The sequence below is a fragment of the Cololabis saira genome, chromosome 24 (genome assembly GCF_033807715.1).
Source record: "Cololabis saira isolate AMF1-May2022 chromosome 24, fColSai1.1, whole genome shotgun sequence".
NCBI classification, from domain to species: Eukaryota; Metazoa; Chordata; class Actinopteri; order Beloniformes; family Belonidae; genus Cololabis; species Cololabis saira.
The window spans coordinates 9,102,918-9,128,159 of NC_084610.1; the positions used below are offsets into that span (position 1 = coordinate 9,102,918).

Here is a 25,242-nt window from a genome sequence, read left to right on the forward strand (position 1 = left end):
ATTATATAAGAGGTATTTTAGAATTGAATAGTTGCTTGCGGCTATATCAGCTTCAACATCTGGAGAGAGAAACTGGGACTGGTCAGTACCTGGGAATACCGGGGTCAGTACGCTTTTCTAAACAGCAGAGGGCGCTGTTGCTCAGTCTGCTGAGAGATGATTGAACATTATGTACTGCTGGTACACATAAATAGATACACAGACACTGTGCTGCTTTTTGCACATGAATTATTCTGCCAAACTTAATGCCTTTATCTGGAGGGAAACAATTCCTAATTCATTCAATTACTTTAAAACATGATGTTTTCACTGAGCAGTGGGTTGTGAAACGGTGTTGCAGTGCATTACTGTCTTTTCCGCCTGCAAGGTCTCTCGGCCATGTCTTGTTTCTGCTTGGTTGTGTTTGTAGGCCGCACTGGGCCTTTATCATCTTCATCGCAGTCATCGTCTTCAAAACCGCTGTCTACTTGTCAAAAGTGGTTAATCTAGTCAGACCTTTACTGGCTGGCAGGCACTATTTTTCTGACAGACATCGGTCCTCGCTGCTTTTAAATCACAAAGGTCATGCCTCACATAAGTTCAGGTTTGGAATTCAGTCACTGGCTATAAACACAAAGCAGTTAAATACAAATAAATATTATCAACACCCCTTTCTGTCTTAATACAACAAATTAAAAGGCACGACAACAAAACAGAAGAGCAAGTCACTGTGTACAACTTCAGAACGACTCTTTTATTTTGAAAAAGAAATCTTTTAAGTCACTTGTAGCTTTGCCTGAAACACAATCACCTCCAATTTCCTGTATTTTTCTTTTTAGTTGTTTTTAGAAATTAGAATGGTATATTATGCATGCAGTACTGCATTAGCCGCTTAAGTTTTCATCTTTCACAGGAAAAAAAAACAACCAAACAAATGAAATAAATAACCACAAAAATCCCTTATAAGTCCAGATGAAGCTGCTTAACAAAAGGGGTGTTTGGAGAATCCACAGCAATGAAGCAATGTACACAGTTTGCGGTTGCATAGTACAGTACATGAAGTTCCTCATTTTTAAACAGCATGCCATTTTGTATTGCACATTACTGAAACTTGGTATTATGAACCTTGCTCACCTCGTTCCAAGTGTCCCATACGGGTTGTCAATGTTTTAATCCAGCACATGTATACAGCAAATAGCATCTCTCAGAGATATTTTGTACATTAATTTGTTAGAAAAATAATCACCAGCAAATATTAATCTATCACTTTTCTACTGGGATGAATGTTTACTCTTTTGCATCTTTTTTTTCCCCAGTTTATATTTTATCAAAGTAACCCCCCATTCCCCATCCTATCTGTTCCGAAGGTTGTGATCACTTTGAGATTTCCTCGGTGGAAAAATAAAATTGTTAACTATTTATCCGAGAAAAGGTTTGGCCGCAAGTGAAGACGAAGCACAGGTGAAACAAAGCCAGGACACGTGAGTGAGTGTGGTTTTATCCTGTTCCGGTCTGTTCTAGGAGTCCCAATCAGCGGCTATTTCTTTCTTATGGTGTCACTAAGAGTGTGATGGTGCAGCGCTGGTCTGGAAATCCCTTGTGATTGTCTCAAGCAGCCCAACTAAACATCGTTTTGGTTTGATCTTTGAATGGTAAATTGCTCCCTGTCCAATCGAGCAGTGGGACTTGGATGCAACGGGGCACAATGAGACACGGAAGCTGCTTGCAAACATCGTTTTCCTTTGGGGTTTTGTAATGTTGTGCAAAACCACCTCCATTTTTGCCCCCTTTTTTGTGCTATACTTAAAAAAAAAACAACCTTTCATCCGATTTAATCCAGATCTATACAAAGTTATCTACTCCCTCATACTTTACATGCAGGTCACAGCATTAAAAGCTGCTTTTAAGGTGGAAAAATCCAACTATGTTAATGCCAGCCAGGTCAAATCTCAAATTGAGGAATGGGGCGTTCGTCCGCTCAGTCTCCTTTTGAAAGTTTGTCTAACTAGGACTCACAAACTAGCACATCTCAAAACTGTGTCAGGCTGAGGAAATTCTTGGGGACGGTGATATATCTCTTTAAATAGGACAGAATTTAAGCCAACTTCGTGAAAATTAAATGGAGGTTTTTTTTGACAGGATGACAGTAAAAGATGGCACACTTTTATGATTCTGACCACTTGAAGTACAAATTAATAATAGTAATAATAATAATAATTTCAATCTATATAGCGCTTTTTACCTGAAACGACAGATCTCAGAGCGCTTTACAAATTAAAAAGTCCTGCGACTAACCTCGCCCTTATATCGGACAATTCAACTCAACTCATGACATTGAAATTAGGGTAGTGTTAAAATTCACCTTCGTGAAACCTGAGTTCTGTCATAACCTGCAAAATAACATTTGTTTAATCAACTGTAAACATCCACTTAGCTAAAACTATTTTTGTTACTTAACTAAATCAGACCCAATCTAAAAGATTATTGTATTTGCCACATTGTAATTGTATTGTTTAGAGAAAAAAACAACTTATTGCTGGAATATTTCCTGTGTGGTTCTGAGACCAATTTACAAAATAACTCCTTTTTTTTCATTTTTATCCTGGTTTTATAGCTTACCCGAGTCTTAAAATGATTTAATTATATTCTCGGCCTGGTTTTATTTTACTCTTTAATACCACACCTGACCACACGGGGGCAGCACATTACAAGAAAGTTCAGCCCCTGGGAATTATGCCTCGTAAAAATTGCATGATTTTGGGTTGACCCATACAAAAGATGACTGCCATGAAAGAGTTGTGGCCATATCTTTCGTTGTAGCGTCGAAAGGCCGGTCCTGCATCATACACCGTAGGCAGTTTAGCGCCTCAAAAGGTCTTACGAACAAAAACTGCTGAGATAAATTTCTAAAGAATCTTCGGCACACATCAAGGTTGCCACTGAAGATCAGTTCATTTTTTTGTTTTGCTTATTGAATATTCATCCGCATTCTTGACATCGCACCCATGATTGAGCCGGCGTAGGCCATACAGTATGAGATGTGATATTCTTAGACATTGTGTAGCATGTAGGAGCCTTCAGATACAATAAACTGCATCTTTAATAGTGCACTTGGTTGGCATTTTTGTCAACAGCAGATATTTCTGCCCCCATGTGGTCAGAAGTGGTATTGCTACATAGCGGCGACAACAATGCTTTAATTTAAATTGTCAGATTATGTCGCCATCTAATGGTTGCTGCAAGTTCTACCAACAACTTGCTGTTACGTCACAGGTGGGTGTGATCAAACCAAAGTAGAACTTATGGAGAACTGTTTTTCAGATTCAGTACTAGTAATGCTGCATTAATTTGGACATTAAAAAGATATAGATATAGAATGCTCAAGTTGCTCTTTGCCATGCTGTTTCCAGAACACGAGCATCCTACTAAAAACAGCAACATCCTTTTTTTTTTATTTCTGATTTTTCTTCTTATTGAAATTGTGTAAAACTATTTCGATAACACTTTGTATAGATCTCAGACCTTAAAATAATAATTTAAAAAAACTCACTAGAAAAATAAGGGACTAAGCAGGTATGCCAGAAACCAATCAGGTGCCGCAGCAGTCACAACCACATCATTTTAGTCTTAATGTTCGGGTTTCCACTTCACATGCCAAAGATAACATTCTGATTCATACAGGAGAAATCTGACCAAACCGTTGTTTCTTTTCTTCATGAAAATAATATTTAAGTGGCAGTGTGTCTTTTCTGATTACAGTTGTGACAACTCTGGCTAACTAATCGATCGATTTTACTCAATACTAAACTTTTCACTTTTTATTTACTGAATCAATGCATGCCATTTGAAAGATTATCCTTTGTTATTTAATATTTTACAGGTAGTCACAACACTTTCATCATCACTTTCACACACTCATTTGCAACAAACTGTTGATGTGGCAAAGAGACAGCGAGTGATGGAAAAATTAAAGACACACTGCCAGTGAAACATGACTTGAAAAATAGACAAATCTCTTTAAGAAACCCAAATGATTAAGTCATAACAACAAGATAGAAACTTATATGTACAGAAGACTTTAAACATAAGTAAGCGCAGCAGCTCTCTGTTTTCATACAAAGCACCATGTGGTTAAAGAAACAAACACGGGCCTTATCAGATGCTTAAGAGCACGTTCTACCATTTAACATCACTCGGATTTATTAGAAACTTATGATTAAGGTGGCTCCACTTCGATATCATGCAATTATCTCATCAACATATACCAATTCTTAAAATACTTTAGTTTTTCAGTGATTGCGTAACAAACGTCAGGGATCCAGAAATATTGTTCATCTGCAATTTGGGGACATTGTGTTTTGTTTTCTTATTTTTCTCTCTCTTTCCTTTTTCCCTCTTCTTCTTTTGTCCGTTTTTGTTTTTTTTTCTAAACTTTTTATTTCATTTATTTCTTTTTTTGCAGGGAAAGGTACCCCAGACTTCTACGAACATCAAGTTGAGTACAGTGGGGGGGGTTCTACGTTACGTCTGGAGGGAACATGCTCTGCAGTCAGGACAACATGCCAGCTACACAGAGAATGAACATGATTCAGTCGATCCTGCCAAGTCGCATCGTTAACGGTTTTCACCCTCAAAAACCAGCTCCAGGAATCCTGACGGCGGTTAACCAATAAGCAGGACATTACTGGCGACCACCGTCCGTATCTCAGTAGCTGTTTTTGACTTCAATGCTAATAAATGCAAAACAACCTCTTGATGCTCTTCTATCTAGCAAACAAAACGAAGGAATGTAACAAAAACAGCTCAAACTCAGTGTGGCATCAGTTTCAGGCCAAACCCAACCCAACCGGATTGGTGGGTTTTAATGCCAGTCCTCGTATCAGCAACATCAAATGAATCTGTACATGCTATCTGTTCAGAACTTTTCCCCTAAGGTGTAGCTCAGATCCGGACCCAGGACCGATCCGTCCTCCTTTTCTCGGTGAGGCTCCTCACTCCAATGAGATGTGCTAAAGCTATGCTACAGAAAAGCTGGCCTTGCTCAAACTGACTTTCAAATAGCAAAATAGTTTGGGAATGTGAAGCACCAGTTTTCAAAGCTATATTAACACCAAAACCACAACCCCCCACCACCAACCGCCGATCAACGACCACGGGATTTAGAAAATAGGACCTCCTTACGTCTAAACCTCATCGGAGGACAATCCAGTATGTTAGATAGAAAATATCAGTTATGTGGATGCGGAGTTTGATCATCTATCAGCATGCAAGAAGCTAAATGGTGAGAGGATTTATACACGGCCCAGGGCGGGGGCGGCAGCCGTCAGCAGTTCGTGTGCACGGGACTTCCCTCGGATCTGGTGCGACGCTCCAGGCGCACGGAAGCCCGCGCATCATCCCCATCCGACCGCTGTCCATATTTCGCTTGTTGACAGAGGCAACAAGCACAAGCACGGCTGCACATCTGCTGAGTATTGTGTTAGTACAATCCCAGAAGGTCCCAAAAAACACAAAAGAAAGGAACCGCTTTTACAGTATCGGTTAGTGTCGGCACCCTGAACCTCCTGACTCTTCATGCTGTTGATTGAGGGGCGCTCCTGAAAGCTTCATTAAAAACAAATACCTGAAAATGACTATTTTAACTTTCAACAAGATAAGAAGCAAGTTAGACACACAAAAGAAAAAGGAAATCAAAAAGAAAAAAGGTACAATTTGGGACCATCTTGGCTCTATTGCAGCGTTTATTTGGGGTGGCCCTGGCGGTGACAGTGCGGGCTCAGAGTCGGTGCCGGGAGTCATGGCTGTAGCTGCCCGGTGAGCTGCGGTTACGGTGCGGCTTGTATGCATCCTGATAGGGGTCCTGGTAGTCCTGGTAGGGGTCCTGCTGATCTCGGCTGTGCTGCGAGCCAGAAGAAATGCGGTTGCGTCCCTTGTGTGCTCGCTCGTTGTGGTAGTTCTCATCCGACGTCATCAGGTTGTGTCGTTCGTTCGGGGTAGAGTGGTCCCCCGTGTGGTTGCTCTGTCGCATCCTTTGGCTCTGCTGATCACACGGAACGAGAACACGAGTAAGGGACAGGGAAGGATAATTACCCATCATACCCCAGCAAATCTGAACCACACTTCTTGCAAACTTAACTAAAAAGGGGGAAAATTTTAACAGCGAGGCACAAAATGCAGCCTCCCAGGTCTGATGACGCTTTAGTTTTCCATTCTTCTTCTCCATCTTTACAAAGAGATTAGACGGTAATCTCACAGTGTGACATCTGTTGCCATGCTGATTAAATCTGTCTTACATCATCTGTCAGAAGATAACCTTTCCTTCTACGAGTCACTCACCTTCATCGGAAGACTGTCTTCATTTTTGGACGATCTCTTGATAAATATAAGCCAAAATAATTTTTTCCTCACATTAATAGCGTTTAACTGAAACCACAAGGCTTTTAGTCCCTTCTGAAGTAGAAGAAGAAGGCGGCCTGAGGTGGGCGGTTATACCTGCAGACCAGAGATGCTGGTGGGGTACGGGGTGAGCGTGGTCGGGCCCAGGTTACGTCCCAGCAGAGGGTTCAGGGGCGTCGCCAACGAGGTATGGGTTGCTTTCCAGTAGGCCTCCAGGTACTCGGCCAGATGCTCACAGGCGTCCTCCAGCTGGTTCTCGTCCAGGATTACGTCAAACATTTCCTGTTCAGACATTTATCACATTTATTTTAATATTCCTCCGCTTGTTAGAGCACAGACTTTAAACGCTGTAGATAACATTTAACATGTTATAGATTGTTATAAATTAAAGGTGGGAAAGGTTTCGTAATGATTTATTAGGGCCCGAGCACTTACAGTGCGAAGGCTCTATTGTATCTGTAGGAATTGTTTTCCTCGTTCTCGTTTTTATTTTTCTTCCGACGAAATGAGGGCCTTTTTGCCCCCCTAAACGTGCCCCAAAAGTCACCAAATTTTGCACGCAAGGCCTGGTGAAAAATGTGATATTTAATGGTTTGCATTAATGGGCGTGGCCTAATGGCTCAACAGCGCCCCCTAGAAAACTTTGTGCCTCAAGCCCCACAATACGGTTTGACGTACATGCACGAAAATCGGTACTGTATCATGTCGCAATTTAAAGAAAAGTCTCTTGGTGCCATGGCCGAAACCGAACAGGAAGTCGGCCATTTTGAATTAATCGTGTCATTTTGGGGCAATTTACTGTATGCCATTTCTTCGGCCGTTAATGCGGCCCGAACCGTAACGTGCACGTCCAGGTATGTTATACATCAAAATGTGCATCTCCATCCTGCGACGATGGGCATTACTTTTCTCAGTCAAAAGCGTTACCGTGGCGACGCCAAAAAGCGCGCCCCCTCTTCATCTGATTGGTCCATATTTGATAGTTCCTACTTTCTGCAATAACTTTTGAATGGTTTGACGTACAGAGTCGTGGCTGGTGTCATCGGACTCGGTTTTGACTCCTTCACCTTAATTGGTGAAAATTGGCCCCGCCCCTTCTTCTGATTGGTCGATATTTGATAGTCCCTATTTTCTGCCATAACTTTTCAATGGTTTGACATAAAGAGTCATGGTGGTGTCATCGGACTTAGTTTTGAGTCCTTGACTTTTATTGGTGAAAATTGCACGCGCGAGGGCCCGTTCATCGCCACTTGCAGCTTTAATTGTGGTCTTGTTTTTTTTTAACAGGGTTGTGTACCCTCTTCTTATATGCACTGTATATATTTATTAAATACACAATCTGACGGATTAAGAATCAGGAGGCATGGCCACTCACAGGGGGACACTGGGCCAGTTTGTCTGCTGCCACAAGTTGGACATTCAGGTGTTTGCTCTGGGACTTCCCTCTGGACTTGACTAACCTCTGCAGGACCTGGATCAAAAGGAATACATGACCATCAAAAATGGCTTTCAAGCTGACATACGTAAATAAATCTTTACCGTTCTGTCGTGGACTGATCTCACCAGCCAGAGCAGTGATGGAGATGCAGCTAAGTGCAGTCAGCTCATATCCTTCACATTTATTACTGATATTCAAGTGTTTTATCAACATTTACGGTCCAAAATAAAAGTGAATATATTTAGTCACTCTGAAAGTGAGAGACTTGCACACTCAGATATACATATATTGATGAATTTGACACAAAATATCATTGAAATATTGTTTGAATCTAAACTTCTTGCACACAAATGGTAATTTAACAATCGATGCTACTGCTTCCTGATCTGTGTGTACCGTAGGGAGTTTTCTGTTGAGCTACAACAATACAAGCATTTCTCATGCTGCAGCAGGGTGTAGTGTGAAATGTGCAAGGATTTTACGTGACTATTCTTTCAGGAGTGGGCTGGGGGGAAAAAAAAGACATAATGTACCAAAACTGTGGAACATTGTGCGATCATGTCAGTTTGATTAAACCCTCGGTGCATCAGATCCACTCTCCCATGCAAAGGCGATAAGGTGCAGGTTACTTGGTGCCGACTGCAGGCTCTAAATCCGAGTCTTACACATTATTCAAGAATCCAGTAAGTCATGCCAGCTCAGAGATTGTGCTTGTGATGAGCTGTTACACTTGTGAAGGCAAAATATCAGCCTGTTACCTTCAAATGTCTAGATGCACTCGCCGTTTGTTCCCAGCTTAGTGTCCTTTTTGTAAAATAGCTGTGAAGATCATGTTATGTGCCCATCTTGGTATGAAGATTGGGTTTACTAGTCCGTGTAACGCCACATCATGACGAGTTCCCAGTTGTTATTTCTCTGAAAAGTTTCCTACACATGAAGTACCTTTGGCGAGGAGACTTTGACATGGACAATGATGGGAGCCAGTGAGGTCTTGAGGAGCTGGGCTGGATGGTTGATGGTGTCGGCATCCAGCACCACCAGCTGCAGCGAGCGGGCCAACTCAAAGATCCTTTCAATCTCACTTTGCACCTCAGCTGCAGGGATCAAATATATTTGCAAATCAAAATGATGCACATACAGAGACTGAACTGATTCTATCCAAACGTTGCATGCAACTCACCCACTGGTTTATTGCTAATTATGTAAAAGGTGAAGGTAAATGGTTTCAAGCTCAGTGATAAAGACTACATCACATTCCTCTCATTTTCTATTACTGAAGAAGTTCAAGTTGCTGTAACTTGGTTTTAATGTATGCACGAACTAGAACTGTGGGGTTTCCTCACCTAAACTGGAGCGAGTGTTGGATCTTTCAATGATGGCTCGTTTACTGGGGTTGTTGAGAACAGACCTTTTGGCCAATGAAATATCTGCTGTGACTCGTGTGATAGTTATCCTGGAAAGAAAATAAAATTGATTAAAACAAAACGGATGCATGCGTTTGTCAAGATTATTTAATTACATCAGGACTTAACCAGCAGTGAACTGTGGTGATTAGCTTTTGATATAAATCTGATATTTCTCATTCACCCTTAAGGATTCATGCAATTTCTAGGTATTCTTGTTGAAACAAAAAGGAGAAAAATACTATTTCTGCTCGTATTAATGAAATATGACCATAAGATTTTGCAGGATTTGAAACTGATTTAAGCTGCCATTTGAATGAATGGGCTGTAAAGTTTGTCATAATGTTTCTTCCTGAAATCACACTGAAAAATAAAAAAAAATTAAAACAAAAGGAACACCGAGATTTTTCTTGTAATGTGTATAAAACGCTACAAGCGACGAACCATAAAAAACGTCTTCAACTGACACTTTTTTACTTACCTGCCATCAAATCGGTGCTTGAGGAAGTCAAACAATGCTTTCTGCATCATGTCTGTAACCTGCATAAAAATGACAAAAGGCTGTCATGAAGGGAAACAAAGGTAGTTTTTGGCAATTCTTGGTTACAAAACAAGACAGAAAAGCATCTGTGAATAGTAACATCTCCTCATGACATCTTCTGTAGCCAGACTTTATCATAATCAATCAACTCCTTTATTTCACCTGTTTTGAAAGACTTCTTTTCCATTTGAGATGTTTTGATGTAACAGCCTACATCTTTATCTTTTTTTTTATTACAAGAGGGATGCTCCACACGGGACCGCTAGAATCTGCCGGTTGGTCTGACCCCCGAGTCTCCATGTTCATCTGTGAGTGCTTCCCCAGACACGGATCTTACCTCATACCCCTTGAGAGAAGGTCCCACCAGCACGACCGGCCGCATGGAGGGAACCACATCATACGGAGGGACGTGTTCAGTCTGGCAACACAAAAAAAGCAGCGGTTAACTCGTTAAAAACATGCAAACACAGCTAAAATCACCCCAAAGAGAGGTTGACATAAAACAGCTGACATCGAACTTCAAGTCAGGCGTTCAATGGGAGATGTTGTCAAGGCATGTAGCAAATGATGCACTCATTTTTTTAAATGTTACAAAAGAGAGTTGGAAAAATGCACTAAAAAATCTCAACTAAGACATGATTAATTGTCAATAGTGAACAACACATCTGATGCCAATGACAAATTTAGGCCTCAAGACATGATTAAATAGTATTTTACCATTTGCTACATAGATGGATGGATATGGTTGAGTACTAGATACTGTAGCACAGCCACACAACTCATTTAACATTAACATGGGTAAAGAGCTGTAACGTGGTGATGCAAACCAACCCAATATGATAGTAAAGTAATCTTATGCACTAAAATCTTTTTTTTTTGTAATGTGTAGAAAGTTACGAAAGCCAGCAGATGAATCTTATAGAAAAATATGGGACTAAAGAATCAAAGTCAATATAAATGGCTATTTTGAGCTCTAGTTTGTGCATCTACATCTAATTTCTGCTATCTTGTTTTAAGTCTGTAAAAGTTGACTACTGATGTTGTTCAAACTGTCAATATTGTCTACGACAAAACTATCACAATAACAAGAACGAGTAACTGAAAACTGTAAAACTGCACGGTAGGTTTTTCTGCATGGCAGTGATGGTGGGGATTTGTCTCAGTACACTTCAGTAGAGCTGAAGTGTTTCACGGCGTGAGGCTGTGACTTCCTGTCGGTGTTGCAGGGTCCTGTCATCAACAAGAACCCAGTGGATGGTAGATGAGTGGGCTTCACTGTCAACAACTTACCACTTTCTGTTTCTGCTTTCCTGTGGGAGGGGAGAGAAGACAGCGACAGCGTCGTCAGTAGCTGCGGCGTGAGGAGGCATCATCACAGAAACACTCAAACATGCTTTTATAAGCAGCTTTTACAAAAGAAAAGGAAATAAATAAACAAAGAAAATAATAATCATGATTCATAACAAATGAAACCTATCAAGGATAACTGATATTGTATCAGGATAAACAAATAGAAAGTATTTCTCTTGTCCTAAGGTTATATTCACAAAGTCACATGAGTGCAGTTCAGAGGGGGGTCATAGTCTTGTCGCTGGTTCACACTGGTTAGCCCCAGTCTCAGCGCCTGCAGTCCTCAACTGGAGGAAGAGGAGGATCATGGGATAATGTACCAGCAACTCTATGCAGTGAACTTATACTCTATGTGGAGACATGGGAAGGCTTTATTTAGAGGCTTATTCTATCTATATGTTGGTGTGTTTCAGGAAGTTTGGTTGTGAAAGCTGGCAGGCTGGACATCGATAACCCTCCCTCCCCCCGTCTGAAGCCCTCACCTGCTGAGGATATGAGTGGTCGGATAGAGGCAGATACCTCATCCTCTACACTGGAAGAGGAGTTCCCTCCAGACTTACTGGAAAAGACAAGAGGGAATAAAGAGAGAGAAACGCAATGGCATTAATGCAGAAAAAGGCTGAAAAAAATAGTGAAAATAGATCCCAGACCACTATCCAAGACTATTTTTTAACAGATAATGAGTCTTATTTAACAGACTTTTGACAAATCTTGAACTCAGTGAACGAACAACACTGAAATAAGTGTGAATCAGTTAAAAAAAGAAAAGAAAAATCATTGGAGCAATATCAATATGACTCATCAGCTGGATAAATAAAGACCAGGTTTCTATCTTAATCCACTGGGGGTGGAAATGTGTACACATTTTATTCAGTTTATAGTCCACACATATGCTTCATCACACCTACTTGCATATACTTCTATTTTATATATTCAAATACATCTATTCAGCTGCAGTCTGCCAGAAAATGATAATGTAGGTCAAACATATAAGGACTCAATTTACATATAAACCTGTGACTGAGGTAAACTTGGTGTACAGTTAAATTTCTTTTAAAAAAAAAAACATACAGTATGAAGCTTATGATCAATGAACAGCCTTTTTAGCTTTATATATTAAAGCCACCCTATGCAGCAATACCACTTCTGACCACACGGGGGCAGCACATCACATGACTGTTCATGCGTCAGCCTCCAGGATATAATGAATGTGATAAATGAGCCAGACCGTCCCCACTCACTTTTTCATCAACATAGCGGGTTAGATATGGTACTGGGAGAGCTTTAAACTAAATTTACATTTCCAGTGAAGCAATTTAAATATAAAATAATAACTTCTTTGGACTATTCACAGATGTGAAGCCATGTCATGCAGAAAAAGAGAAGAAACTAAATATGTGAAACTGACAACTCAGACTTTTTCTAAAGTCATATTTTTAAAAAAGTAATCCAAATTTTATGATTTTGAAGCCGATTCTATAAAGATTTGTTCCACAGGATGATAAAGATAAAAATAGGAGCCAGTATGTCAGTGACAAAAACGCACTCAACATAGGAACAGTTATGTTCATACAGTCTAATAATGGTTCTTATACACTTTCTGCATCATATTTTCTGGTAATTTATTTCTTGGTGACAATTATAGCAGCAGTGGTAATAATTATGTAAAATGTATTTTACTGTTTCAGCTAATATTTAAAACACAGAACATAAAATCAAAAATGTACATGAAAAAAATATAATTGCGTGTCATGTTTAATCGGATTATTTCAATACTCATTTTCTCTGATTCAAAAATGCAGCGCTCGTTATTGGGGTTCACATGTCTGTCCTCGTCTGTGAATCTTGGTGACAAAAAGCCACAAAGGCCGCGCGACTAAGTGAAGTGCTGAAGCTCTCCAGTCTACTGAGATTAGTATTAACCTCAGCAGCCATGCTTAAGGAAGCGCGAGTGAGTTGTTGCACAAACTCTGGATGACAGAACATTCAAGACACATTACGCACTCGGGGAGAACGGTCAGGGTGATAGGTGTGCTAATTACAGCTCGTGAAACTGTAAATCTACTGACCGGTACAGTATGAGTGAAAGGGATGGAGGAAATGGGTCGGAGTCAAACAGGCCTCGGTCAAAACAGACTATAAGAAATAACCAAGTCCTAAATTGTGAGAATCTTTGTTGTTGGATGAAATGATCTTAATTCTGACTGCATCTATTCCAGATCTGTTAAGGAGCTGCATGAAGTTTTTTTTTTTTTTGAATGTTTAACTTTTATTGTATTTTTATATACAGGACTGTCTCAGAAAATTAGAATATTGTGATAAAGTCCTTTATTTTCTGTAATGCAAAAATGTAATACATTCTGGATTCATTACAAATCAACTGAAATATTGCAAGCCTTTTATTATTTTAATATTGCTGATCATGGCTTACAGCTTAAGAAAACTCAAATATCCTATATAAAAAATTTTTGAATATTCTGGGAATCTTAAGTCATAATCAGCAATATTAAAATAATAAAAGGCTTGCAATATTTCAGTTGATTTGTAATGAATCCAGAATGTATGACATTTTTTTTTTTTTTTTTTAATTGCATTACAGAAAATAAAGGACTTTATCACAATATTCTAATTTTCTGAGACAGTCATGTATATTTTAATAGCTTATTCAGACATCTGATTCAGTTAATCTGCTAGAAACTGTTTTAAGAGAATCTGACCTTATGGCCACACCTATATTTTTTTTTTCTTTACTTACTGCATGAGGATTTGATGGATTATCGTTTCCTTAATTCAGTTATGTGCCGTGCTACCTCCAGTCTGAGCATCTGTTTACAGATGCAAAGTAGAGAAGTGCTGATAAAACACGTAAGAGTGAAAATGTTGTCTTAATACTCCATACTGGATGGAAACTCAATCACAAATCAAATTAGAGGGCTGATAGTTTTGTCTTCTGTTTTTGAAGCTCCTGAAAATGAGGCGACCCCTCGGGGGCCGGCTCACGTAGACGTCTCCAGCAGCGTTTTATGCTTCACCCCTTCATGTGGTTTGCTCCGGTTTACTCCTCCTGCTTCATCGGCCTACTTGGAGGAGGTTTTTGTTTAGGACATTCCCTCCTCACGTCTCATCAAGCTCATTCCCGTTCTTAAACTCCAACCTCCAGCTTCCACCTGTAGGTTCTGATTCTGCAGAGGGGGGTTGAGTAGTATTCATCAACCCCCAATATCACCACGGAAGTATAATCAATCATTAAAGCATTTGAAGCCTTCATAGCGACTGAACTTAAGTAGACCTACCTCTAAAAGTCAGGTAGGTTAAACTTCTTGATATTGTGGGAAAAAAAAACCTGTACTTTCCCAAGTATGTGTGAAGTGTTCAGGTACTTTAATTTTACTCCAACAAAGTTTTCCAGGTAAATCTTTTTAAATCTGACCCTGAACGCCAAAGTGCCACGGATCAGAACTGGCTAAAGGCTCCACACCGACACAGCAACACAAAACACAAATAACTAATTAAAATACTACATAATTATTTTTTTTTTTAAATATTACAAAATAAATCAAAATAAATATTTAGAAAAATAAATCAAAATAAAATACTAAATAAAAGACATACTTTCCAGTTTTCTATTAAGCAAAGAGACAACAAATCCTCAATCTGGAGATGCAGAAAGCAAAAAAATATTCTTAATTTGGAGTGATTAATATCAAAATCCTAATATACAACTTTATTTTGTAAAATAATTTATTTCTAATATATTAGTTTAAAAGGATATCACAAACATGAATACAACAATTCTTCAAGCAGTTATTTATATTCTAAGAACCAGATATCTGATATTTGTGTAACAGCAGGATGTAACTTCTTCATGTCCTTGAAACCTGCACTTTTAAAACTCATATTTTACGGTTCAGGCATTCCTCCACACCGCCCACATCCTGACGGGCTTGCTTATGAAACGCTTGACGTTACAATCCCTGTCTCGATAGCGTTTCTGATTTAGACGAGGAGACGGCCAGTGAGGTGAGAGTTACTTACCCTTGGACTCGTCCCCTCTTTTGCTCCTGCTGGAGCCGGATGTTCTCGAGCTTCAGAGGGCTGGGGATGAAGCCGATCTCACAGCCCTCTTTCACTAACCGACCGATCCACCAGTCATTGTTGAACTTCTGCACAAGCGTAGATAAAACAGTTGTCTAATGAGTTACACGCAGTTTAGTTCTCATTTCCTTTCCTCGTCAGACCTTTGTGTAAACGCTCATAAGCTGGAGTCATACCTCCTTAATGTGGAGGAAGTCCTTGGCGTCGAAGGAGATGGCTGTGGCTGGGACTGGAACATCTTCATCCAATGCGCCACAGTAACTGACATTGGTCCTTACGGCAAACGCCACAGGTTTAGTCTGGAGGACAGACGGAAATACAGATTATACGTCAGACAGTAGGCCTGTGTTGAAAAGATCGATTCTCCGATTTTAAATCGATTCTCATATTAATTCCTAAAAATCGATTCATATGTCTAAAGATCGATTTAAAAAAAAAAAAAAAATAATAATCTTTTTTTTTTCATCATTACATTACAACTTTTGGTACTTTTTTGTTTATGCCCAAAAAAGGAATATTTTGTCGGACACGAGAATAACTGGTGCCATGTTTTTGCCTTTAAATATGTTTAAAGGTATGAAAACATTAAAGTTTGCAGTTATAATTGCATAAATTGTCTATATTTCTTTGCTTTATATACTGTCTTGGGGTTACATTTGCATTAATTGTTAAAAACCAAATTCTCATAAATGGGGAAAAAATAAAAGCGATTTCTTTCGTCCTCCGTTTCCTCCCTGGATCTGGTTGGTAATTCTGACCCACATGATGTTTCTGAAAACAGTTCTATCAGCCTTCTGGGAGGTGATTGGTCCTTACAGCATCATTGGCTGCCAATACTTGCTGTTGAATCTCAATATAATACTAGTATTAATATGTTGCATAACTAGACAGTCATATAATTCATGCAACAGCTGAAAAAAAACGTTTTATTAACAGTAACCCAAATCAATATATTTGAATCGATCCCCAGCCCTATCAGACAGTGTTTGCAATCTCCACAGACTGTTCATTGCGTTACAAAAGCTTAACTTCAGAACTAAATGAATGAAGTATCTAGTATGCAGTATACAGTATCTAATATGTAGTATCTAGTATGCAGTATGCAGTATCTAATATGTAGTATCTGGTATGCAGTATGCAGTATCTAGTATGCAGTATGCAGTATCTAATATGTAGTATCTGGTATGCAGTATGCAGTATCTAGTATGCAGTATGCAGTAGCAGCATCTGTTGTCCACCTTGGCTCTCTCCAGCTGAATGGAGGCCTGTTGCTCCCGTTCCTGGCGGCTCTGTCCCGGTCCTTGGCTCTGGCTGGGGCTCTGGCTCTGGACCTGGGCCTGCACCTCCCGCTCCTCCTCCAGAGATACATCTGAGTCTGATGGTCTGCTAGTGTACGAATCAGCTGAGCCCTACAAATACAAATCACAGCGCAGCTCACTTTAACCGTAAACTCCCTATGACACGTATTGGGAGCATTTATCATCACTAAAGTCTGAAAACAACGAGAAAAAACATCTTAAACAAGTACTACATGGTCTTATAAAGGCAGATTGAATAGAAAAGGCTTCTGAGTTATTGGTTAAATTGTAAAAATCTAACCCTCCTGATCTGAAACAGGTTAGAGAACTATTTTACTAAAGTCTCTTACCAACCCTTTACCATGAGCTACTTCAGAATAAAAAGAGTTAATACTGTGAACGTTAAGGACAAATTCAACTGAATGATGTTAAATGTCATTCTGACAAAGGCCCTCAGGCTCATACAGACTTTTTTTTTTTCTTTAATGAGAACAAACTGTAGCTTTATCCCAAAGCATTTGAACTGCTAAATTCTTTATGGGATCATTTTCTGAGGTTTACATCAGTTTGTAGATTGCCAGGTCCAGAGTGTTGGCTTGGGATTGTAACAGAACTGGTGAAAAGAACCGCCATGAGCATCTCTGACAAGTAGATTTGTTCAGTCCATCGCAGATGGTCGTTTGCAGAACCAAACACTCACGACCCTTCTGAGCCGTGATGAATACAATCCTCGTTTCCAGGAAGTTCTCATCAGTAACATCTATATGCAAGTTCAAATACTATTATTCTCCTCATGGAAACTGCTGCCAAATACATAAAATTGTCTTTAACAACCTCCTAATCTTCAAACCTTTTATTTGTCTCGTGGTTCATTTTCTTGCAACACTCTCTGGGGTTTGGAGACATGCGAGGCTGGCAGTACTTTGTCCTGCAACTCCGTCAGATTCCTTCAAAGTAACTCTCTTTCTGTCTGGACACGGCTGGATCAAGTGCTTCATTCGGCTCTTTTAATCTAAACAATCAGCCCATAATGATGATTCAATTAAAGAGGGCCATTAGTCCAGAGAAGATCAATCAATTTAGTCATCACAGCTAAGCACTTCTCCATTTTTTTTTCTTCCCAAGGCAAGCAGGCAGGAGCAACGCCTGACTTCAGCACACCGCTCATCTGGACAGCGAGCGTCCCTTCTCAGAGACTTGCTGAGCATTTGCAGAATTACCAAAAAAACACGTTCGATGAGGACTAAGAGGAATCTGCAGGCTGTTCGTGACTTCTTCAGCAGCAGTAAATGGGTAGCCCACCGTCTCACACGACCGCTCTGTTTTCATGAGGCTGTGTGAGAATCTCCCGTTTAAACATCCATCAGAGCTTTATGGTGTAGAGCTTGAAAGATATAGAAAAACACTAGCAGGGGAGAATCTTAGAGGATCCTCTGGAGAGTAAAAGTGATAATACCTCAGCCACTGCTTTCATTTTTATCATCTGTCATACTATAAAAATACGCCCTTCACAAGTCCACCGAGTTGCTGGAGTGTCAAAAATAATCAAAACTATCTTTGCACCATTTATAGAAGCATATGCTTATGTGCCCTAAGCTGATGTATTTTTATCAATATCATTTTTCTCCATCGCTAACACTGAAGACATCGTGTCATGACTCCTTGCAGAAGATTTGAGGGTGCACGGTAGCATCCCAGCTCTTATCCAATGGAGTAGCCTCAGCATGTGACTCATCAACATCAGAATCCACTTAATGACATCACGATGCATGTTTCCCAGAGCCTCGTCAGAGCCTGTACACTACGCAGTTGCAGGGTCAGATGAGAAATACTCAGCTGTGTGGGTAAGAATCCAGAGACTTTACACATGACTTGTCATTTCAGTGACAGTTTTAAGGGGGGAAGATGGGTAATTTGTATCTTTCCATCTGCTTCAGTGAGTCAAACATCAATTAATCTCTGAGGTACAGAATGTGATGAAGACTAAATGGCTCCTCCTGGATCTGGTAGTTCCCTGATGTCCATTATTTCAGCCTTACAGGCAGATCCCACACACACACACACACACACACACACACACACACACACACACACACGCAAACAGAGTCAAAAATCATTGTGTGAATGTCAAACATGAGAAGCTGTCTGCCTAATGTGCATCCCGCCTTTACACACCCACCCAACCCCCTTCGAGCCAAGCATCGCCCTGGATCACGCTGCACTGTACCGTTGGCTAACCCATCAAAGGCCTCTTACGTGTGTGTATGTATGTGTGTGTGTGTGTGTGTGTGTGTAGTGAGACACTTCCATCAATAAACACACAGCAAGAGGGCACGAAACGCTAATTCACGCAGACACGTCTGAAACACTCACCGCCTCCGAGTCTTCAAATCCATGCAGGTACAAATTGTCATACATGGAGGTTTGCTATTCCAACGAGCACCTCTAGAAGAATGAGGGGAAAAAATGAGAGTGGAGGCGGAGGAGAAAGGAGGGGGGGGGGCACCGGAGGAAAAAAAAAAAAAAAGGATGGATGTGGGGGATGACGACAATCCTTTCTCGCCACAGCAGAGGAGAATAATTTAAAAAAATCTCTCTCCTCCCATTGGAGCGCCCCTGGTCCTCTGGAGGCGTGTCGCTAGATGGATGCAGCTTCTCCCAGATCCCGGAGTGCTGCTGGCCGCCTCACGTTATATGATGGAGACGCTCTCCGTGGAGGTAGCCCAATCCTGGCATTTCATTTTCCATCAGGCTTCCACACGCACACAAAGCCCCCACACACTCACACACACACACACACTCACACATACACACACGGGAGAGCAGCACAGACAGCAGCGGCAGCAGCAGAAGAGCAGCCGATCCTTCCTCTATATCCAAGCCTGATGACAGAGCCAATCTGGGAGAAGCTGATTGGCTGACTGGCTGTCCACTCAGCCTGGATGAGTGCTCTGCTCTGGGCTTTTTTTTTTTGAGGGTTTTTTTTAGACCAGTGAGGTAAAAGGAATCGGGGGAGGAGGAGGATGAGGGAGTAAAAAAGGGGAGCAGCACCCTCTACGTCTCCATCACCTTTCATCCTCATTCTGCTTATATACTTAAAACATGCTCCAGGGAGAACAAAAATACATTTAGATTCAGACCTAATAAAATGAAGTGATTACATTTCTGGGTAAAATGAATCTATATAACTTAAAGCAAGGGCATATTAGTACCTACTAATGACATATCTACAATAGATTTTTTTTAAAGATATATTAGAGTAACTGTCCCATTTCAGCTCATTTACCCCTCCCCCCCCCACAATTTATTCACTTATCACTATTTGACAAAAAACTATACTAATAATGGCTTGTTTGTTTGATTAAAAACTGTCTAGTTTAATTCACTTCCTTTTTTGTGATATTAAAGTGTCTTTTTCTAAAAATGTGAACACATCGACTACAACAAACCAATTTAAACTCTTTACATTATTAGAGCGTTTCTTCTCAGTGCAAAAATAACTGCAGCGAACAGAACTGGAGTTACGTCCAGTTCCTACTAACAAGTGCCAGGAATGAAGCCTGTAAACTACAATAACAATAAGTGATGGCAGCACACTGCATCTCCACACTGCAGGTTTCATAAGCACAATTTTATGAAGTAATTAGGCTAGTTTATATTTTTTTTACTGGACCAAGCAACTGATCACAATCGGGGTAAGCTTATGTGTCAGTAGAGGAAAAATAAAGCTAACTTAGTGTTTCCTGCAGCACCTCCACCGAAAATCAGTGTGCTAACGTATCAATACATTGCTGTTTGGGGCCAAAAGTAATAAATACCTATGACTACTACTGAGTTATGAGGTATGACTGAATGTAAATAATTTTTTTTCAATTGCAATTAAAAGCCAGATGTTAGCAGGTGTTTTTGAATGGTGTAAAAAGACCTAGTAAAAAGACCTAGTGCCACTTGGTAAAAAGATAAAATACTGTCAAATGTGAAAGCTGTTATTGAAGATTGCCCTATTGATGCCTTGATTAGATATTATCGTATTTGATTCCATTTAATTATGAATTATTTCTAATTATTCGGTCTAAAGCCTGTTTAAAATACTGTAATTTTACATGCATAGAACTGTAAATATGAAAATTAGCATTGCATCCATTTCCCCAACTCAACAGACTCAGTCAAGAACAAAAGACTGACACCAATTACACTGACAAGATCACAACAAAAGATTATATCCATTTTTCAATGCACAGCAACAACAACAACTAGGGAGCCTAACCATGCACTCCAGCATCAACAAATACTTGTAATAATGTACTTACATGTTATACTTTTAGCTACTTCAGTACGAGATAATTACAATTCCTAATCAGAAAAAGTTGGGAGGATGTGGAAAATGTAAATAAAAATGCACTAATTGTTAATATTTAATTTCGTCATAGGAAATATATTTTATGGTTTTATCTCAGTTCATGTTAGATTGCAGAGGAATTTAGGAGAGGGGTATCTTACGGCTATGAATGAGTTGAAAATAAATAATAATGTTTCAGACAGGTGACATTGGCCTGTGGTTGGAATCATCACGCCCATAAATGGCTAAGACTTTGCGGAGCTTAGCTGAGCAGAGGATTTCCTCTTTCAGAACAAAATCTGTAAGAGAAAATAATTTGAATATTTAAAAAAAAAAAAAGCATGTTTCTTCTCCTACAGTGCTTCATACAATTAAATGTTTCCAAGAATATGAAGAAACTCAAGTACATAAGGGGGCAATTTTGGTCCTACAGTATGAAGCTAGATAGATAAATACCTAAAAGCTTTACTGTGGTAAATTGTTGAGCAACATATGCAGCCTCAGACAACGTAAACCACATTCAGGGCACATTTCAAAAGGGCATGGCTGTGGAAAAAGTGGGTATTGGTGCTGGTACGACTGGTCCACCTGGAGGCATGAACTGTTCCTGATGGCAAATGTGGGAGGGGTTATGAAACAAGAACAGATTCAACTGTTTTATATCTTAAAACTTGTTTACAGGAAGAGTGGGACAAATAACTGCTTCGTTGCCTGGTATCCTAAATGCAAGAATATATTTTAAGTATTGTAAAGCAGTAAAAGTTTTACCATTCCAGGGTTTTAGGAGGTGTTGCAGGCCTGAAAGCCCAGGATATATGCAATTTAACAAAATAATTGAAGACGACAAGACTAAAGGGGAAGTATCTCAGGTTCATGCTTTCTGCAAAGTAATGGAAGTTGAAATTTAAGAAACACACGTTTTTTTTCTTTAAATTCTTACTTCTTGTACCGTTACAGCTTTTCCTGATTTGGAGTTGTGGCACACAGGACCCAGTATCAGGGATTCTGTGTGTTTTTACACATAACCTGCTGCTTGCAGAGAATCTGAACAAAATGATTGAGAAGAGGAATAATTCAAATATGAACAGGAGCAAAACAAATAAGAAGGACCACTACATTGACTACTTTGCAAATGCTTCAGTCAGATTTTTAAAAGACTGACATATGGCACCCCCTCACAGCTGAAGAATATAAGCCAGAGCTTTTTTCAGATGTTAAATAAAAAATACTATGGAATAATATATATGAGTCAAGTCAAAGGAGGTGTGATGATATTTAACACATTTGCTTTTTGTCAGAAAGACCAGAAAACACATCCTACCTCCGACAGCCACCTAAACTGACTGAAATGACGGGAGCACGTCCCAACTCAAGCAAGACTCAACTCTGGAAATTTGTCGGAAACCTTGAATTCATTTGTAAAATAAATCTATGTCAAAATATTGTTGATGGATCGAGAACATTTCAGTCTCAAACTTGTATAAGTTAAATCTTTGAACAATGGAAACCATGCAGAGATTGATAAGTTATTTATAAGTCATGCCAGGTGTCAAAAAAAATAAAAAGACACATTGTGAACAGTAAAACAGGCTGCATGACATCACATATTTAAGCCATGCTAAACTTGTGCCTCAAGTGTTAATAAAATGTGTACATAAATCTTTTCATTGTATAAATTTGACTTAGCAAATGATTTGCACTGTAACTTGTGTAATAAAATCGCATATAATACATACCGAATATATTAATTATGTACAGTGAGGTTTGTTATGGCTTAATAAAGCTTTGCATCATCCATTGTCTTGGTGCCATGAACCATTGTAGTAACAGCTGAGCAGCGCCCCCTACCGTCCACAATGTCATGTGACGCATCACATCAGCAAAGCATCCAGCAAGAGGCTTTAAAATCAATACTATTCAATCCCTCACAGCAGAAAACTCCACAAGCTGTCTCCATTACTACAAAATACTTAAGTCCTGAAGACTTTATTTACAACGTGATGCAACATACATCACAAAATAATCCTGAGAGTAGTTAATAACACTTGAGCTGTAATTCTAAGGTGAACTGAGACAATTGAGCAAAAACTCAGTTGAATAAAGATACCATTTATTTTCGAAGTCTTCAAGCTCTTCCCATCTCTAAAACAAACTAAAGAGATCACAGCCACAGCTTTCTATTTTTACACCCCGGGCCTTCCCGTGTAGCCCAGTACCTGTCTGAGGATGAAGCTGGTGGACGTGGTGCTCCCATCAGATCTCTTGAGGCGGCTCCTCCTGGAATAAGTCCCTCGGTTCACCTAAGTGGAAAAAAACACCAGGGTGACACAATGCAAAGTGACATTCATGGACATCCAGATCAGACAATGCTGTCTTCCTCGTGCATTTTAAAGGGACTGACATATCTAACACAATTAAATGAGACTTTTAGTATAAGTTTCTGCATTATGTTTGTCTTGCTACCCTTATCTTTACCTCTGGACTTTTTTTATCCATCTCAAACCTAAATATAACAGCAGAGCTCATCTCAAGGGAAATAAATTAATTATCTGCCAGTGATTTGCCCCATTTCTTTTGAAGTCTCCAGAGTTAATGACAATGTCACCGTTAAAAAGTCAGAACCTACTTCTTGAATTTGTGAAACAGGGCCATTAATCTGGGCCACCATCTTTCTTCTGCCCCTCAAGTCAAGCAAGCAAGCAGACAAAAGGATGAATAAAGTCTCTTAATCTCTCACTCTTAACACATGTACGCCTCTAAAAATGAATTAAGTTGAAGAAAAATATCAGTTAATGAGCTGGTAAACTATTTCTCTAATTTTAACATATAAAAGCATATTTAAAACGCAACCACAAGGAGGAGTGTACTTTTGGTTGCTCAGCTGCTACGTGAGAATATGTAAGATAAAATATTTAAAGATTGAAAATAAAAACATTGTATGACTGACTTTCTTCTTTCAACCCTTAAATGCCAGCTATATCATAATTGATACATTAATTTCTGGAACCTATGTACCAAGATAATAGAAAATAAAATAAATTGTATTATCCAATAGAATTTATATATATACACACATATACATTGTCATTGTAACCTATATAATTTATATATATATATATATATATATATATATATATATATATATATATATATATATATATATATATATATATATATAATAATTATTTTAAGTAAAGGTATTTTGTTAATAAATTATATAGGTTACAATGACTTCAAGAGGATGTCATATTCTTCATATGTCATATTCAACTTTCATGTCCTTTTCATATATATATATATAAATAATCATAATTGCAAAACACAGAAAAGTAAAAAAAAACAACGCACTTGTGGGGGAGTAAATGGGTTAGTGAAAAGCATGTAAACGGATTAAACTAACTTCACATACAATACTTTTACAGCAAATAATTAATATTCAGGTGAAGAAAATCCCCTGGAAGCAACATCGTCTAAGAGAAAAATAGGTCAAAATATGTGTATAACTGAAACTAAGCTTCAGTGGCACCTGCAATGTAGGCTACATAAGTGTTGTAGCCTACTGGTTTTTAAAAAGGTGAAGTAAAAAAAAACAAATATATCGAGACCTGGTCACCTATTCTCATAATTTGTTCCCTAGACCACACAATTGATAAGGGTATCTTTAAAAACACCAGTCTAACTTGTAGCGAGTTTACAATAAATAATTCTGTCAGTTTGTTGTTAAATGGTAGTTATTTCAGATGTGTTGAAGTGTGCCGGACAGGAGCCGGTGGTCCCGGCTCGCCGGCAGCGACCCACCTGGAAGATGGGCGCCTGGATGCCCTCGCCGATCTTGTTCCGTATGTAGATGTGTCGGGACATTTCTGCCAGGACATCGGTCCACAGGGCCGGCTGCTCCGGTCCAGCCCAGCGCAGGGGTGGCGGGTTCCGGGCTGCGTGCTCCAGCTTCACACCACACGGAGGAACATGGGCGCTCTCGAGCCGCTGCTGCTGCCGCTGATGCTGCTGATGATGATGATGATGGTGATGATGAAGGTGATGATGCTGATGATGCTGCTGCTTCCTCTCCACCGGCCGCCTGCACCTACGTCAGCAAACTGCAGCCGCTCGCGCCACTAAAACCCTCAAAACCAGATGATGGACGGAACTATTCTGGAAACTGACGAGGGGCTCTTTTACCCCCCGAGACCCTCCAGGGGACCAATTTAGAAATGGCAATGAGTTATTTTAGGCTCAGTCCAACAACCCAATGACGAACCACCTTTGGGATGAATGCATACAAGTTTTGGCAGTGGTGGACAGTAACGGAGTAAATTTACTTGAGTACTGTACTTAAGTACATATCCAGAGGATTTGTACTTTACTTGAGTATTAGATTTCTTTGGTACTTATTACTCTTACTT

General features: G+C 39.6%; 1 protein-coding gene across 3 annotated transcripts; it reads right to left on the reverse strand.

The window, feature by feature from the left end:
* Positions 1-637: 637 nt before the first annotated feature.
* LOC133425425 (voltage-dependent L-type calcium channel subunit beta-4-like) lies at positions 638-24,770 on the reverse strand. Of its 3 annotated transcripts, XM_061716277.1 has the most exons (14): positions 24,638-24,770; positions 23,056-23,139; positions 16,441-16,611; positions 15,379-15,501; positions 15,143-15,270; positions 11,590-11,666; positions 11,048-11,067; positions 10,095-10,175; positions 9,698-9,756; positions 9,157-9,266; positions 8,756-8,907; positions 7,751-7,846; positions 6,472-6,657; positions 638-6,019 (listed from the first exon to the last, which is right to left on the reverse strand). In XM_061716277.1, exons 1-14 carry the CDS (start codon positions 24,698-24,700, stop codon positions 5,756-5,758), a joined length of 1,614 nt encoding a protein of 537 aa, XP_061572261.1. In that variant the 5' UTR covers positions 24,701-24,770; the 3' UTR covers positions 638-5,755. The 3 variants fall into 3 exon arrangements, with proteins under 3 accessions (XP_061572261.1, XP_061572262.1, XP_061572263.1); XM_061716278.1 differs by lacking the exon at positions 11,590-11,666 and having other exon boundaries at positions 11,048-11,066; XM_061716279.1 differs by lacking the exons at positions 23,056-23,139; positions 24,638-24,770 and adding an exon at positions 18,874-19,350.
* Between the last annotated feature and the right edge of the window lie 472 nt (positions 24,771-25,242).

Coding starts and splice junctions, on each gene's coding strand:
- LOC133425425 (XM_061716277.1), bottom strand. CDS start 24,700: ATGTCCCGACACATCTACATACGGAACAAGATCGGCGAGGGCATCCAG. Junction 7,847..8,755: donor TCAAAGTCTCCTCGCCAAAG/GTACTTCATGTG, acceptor CTTTTGATCCAG/GTCCTGCAGAGGTTAGTCAA. Junction 6,658..7,750: donor AACTGGCCCAGTGTCCCCCT/GTGAGTGGCCAT, acceptor ATGTCTGAACAG/GAAATGTTTGACGTAATCCT.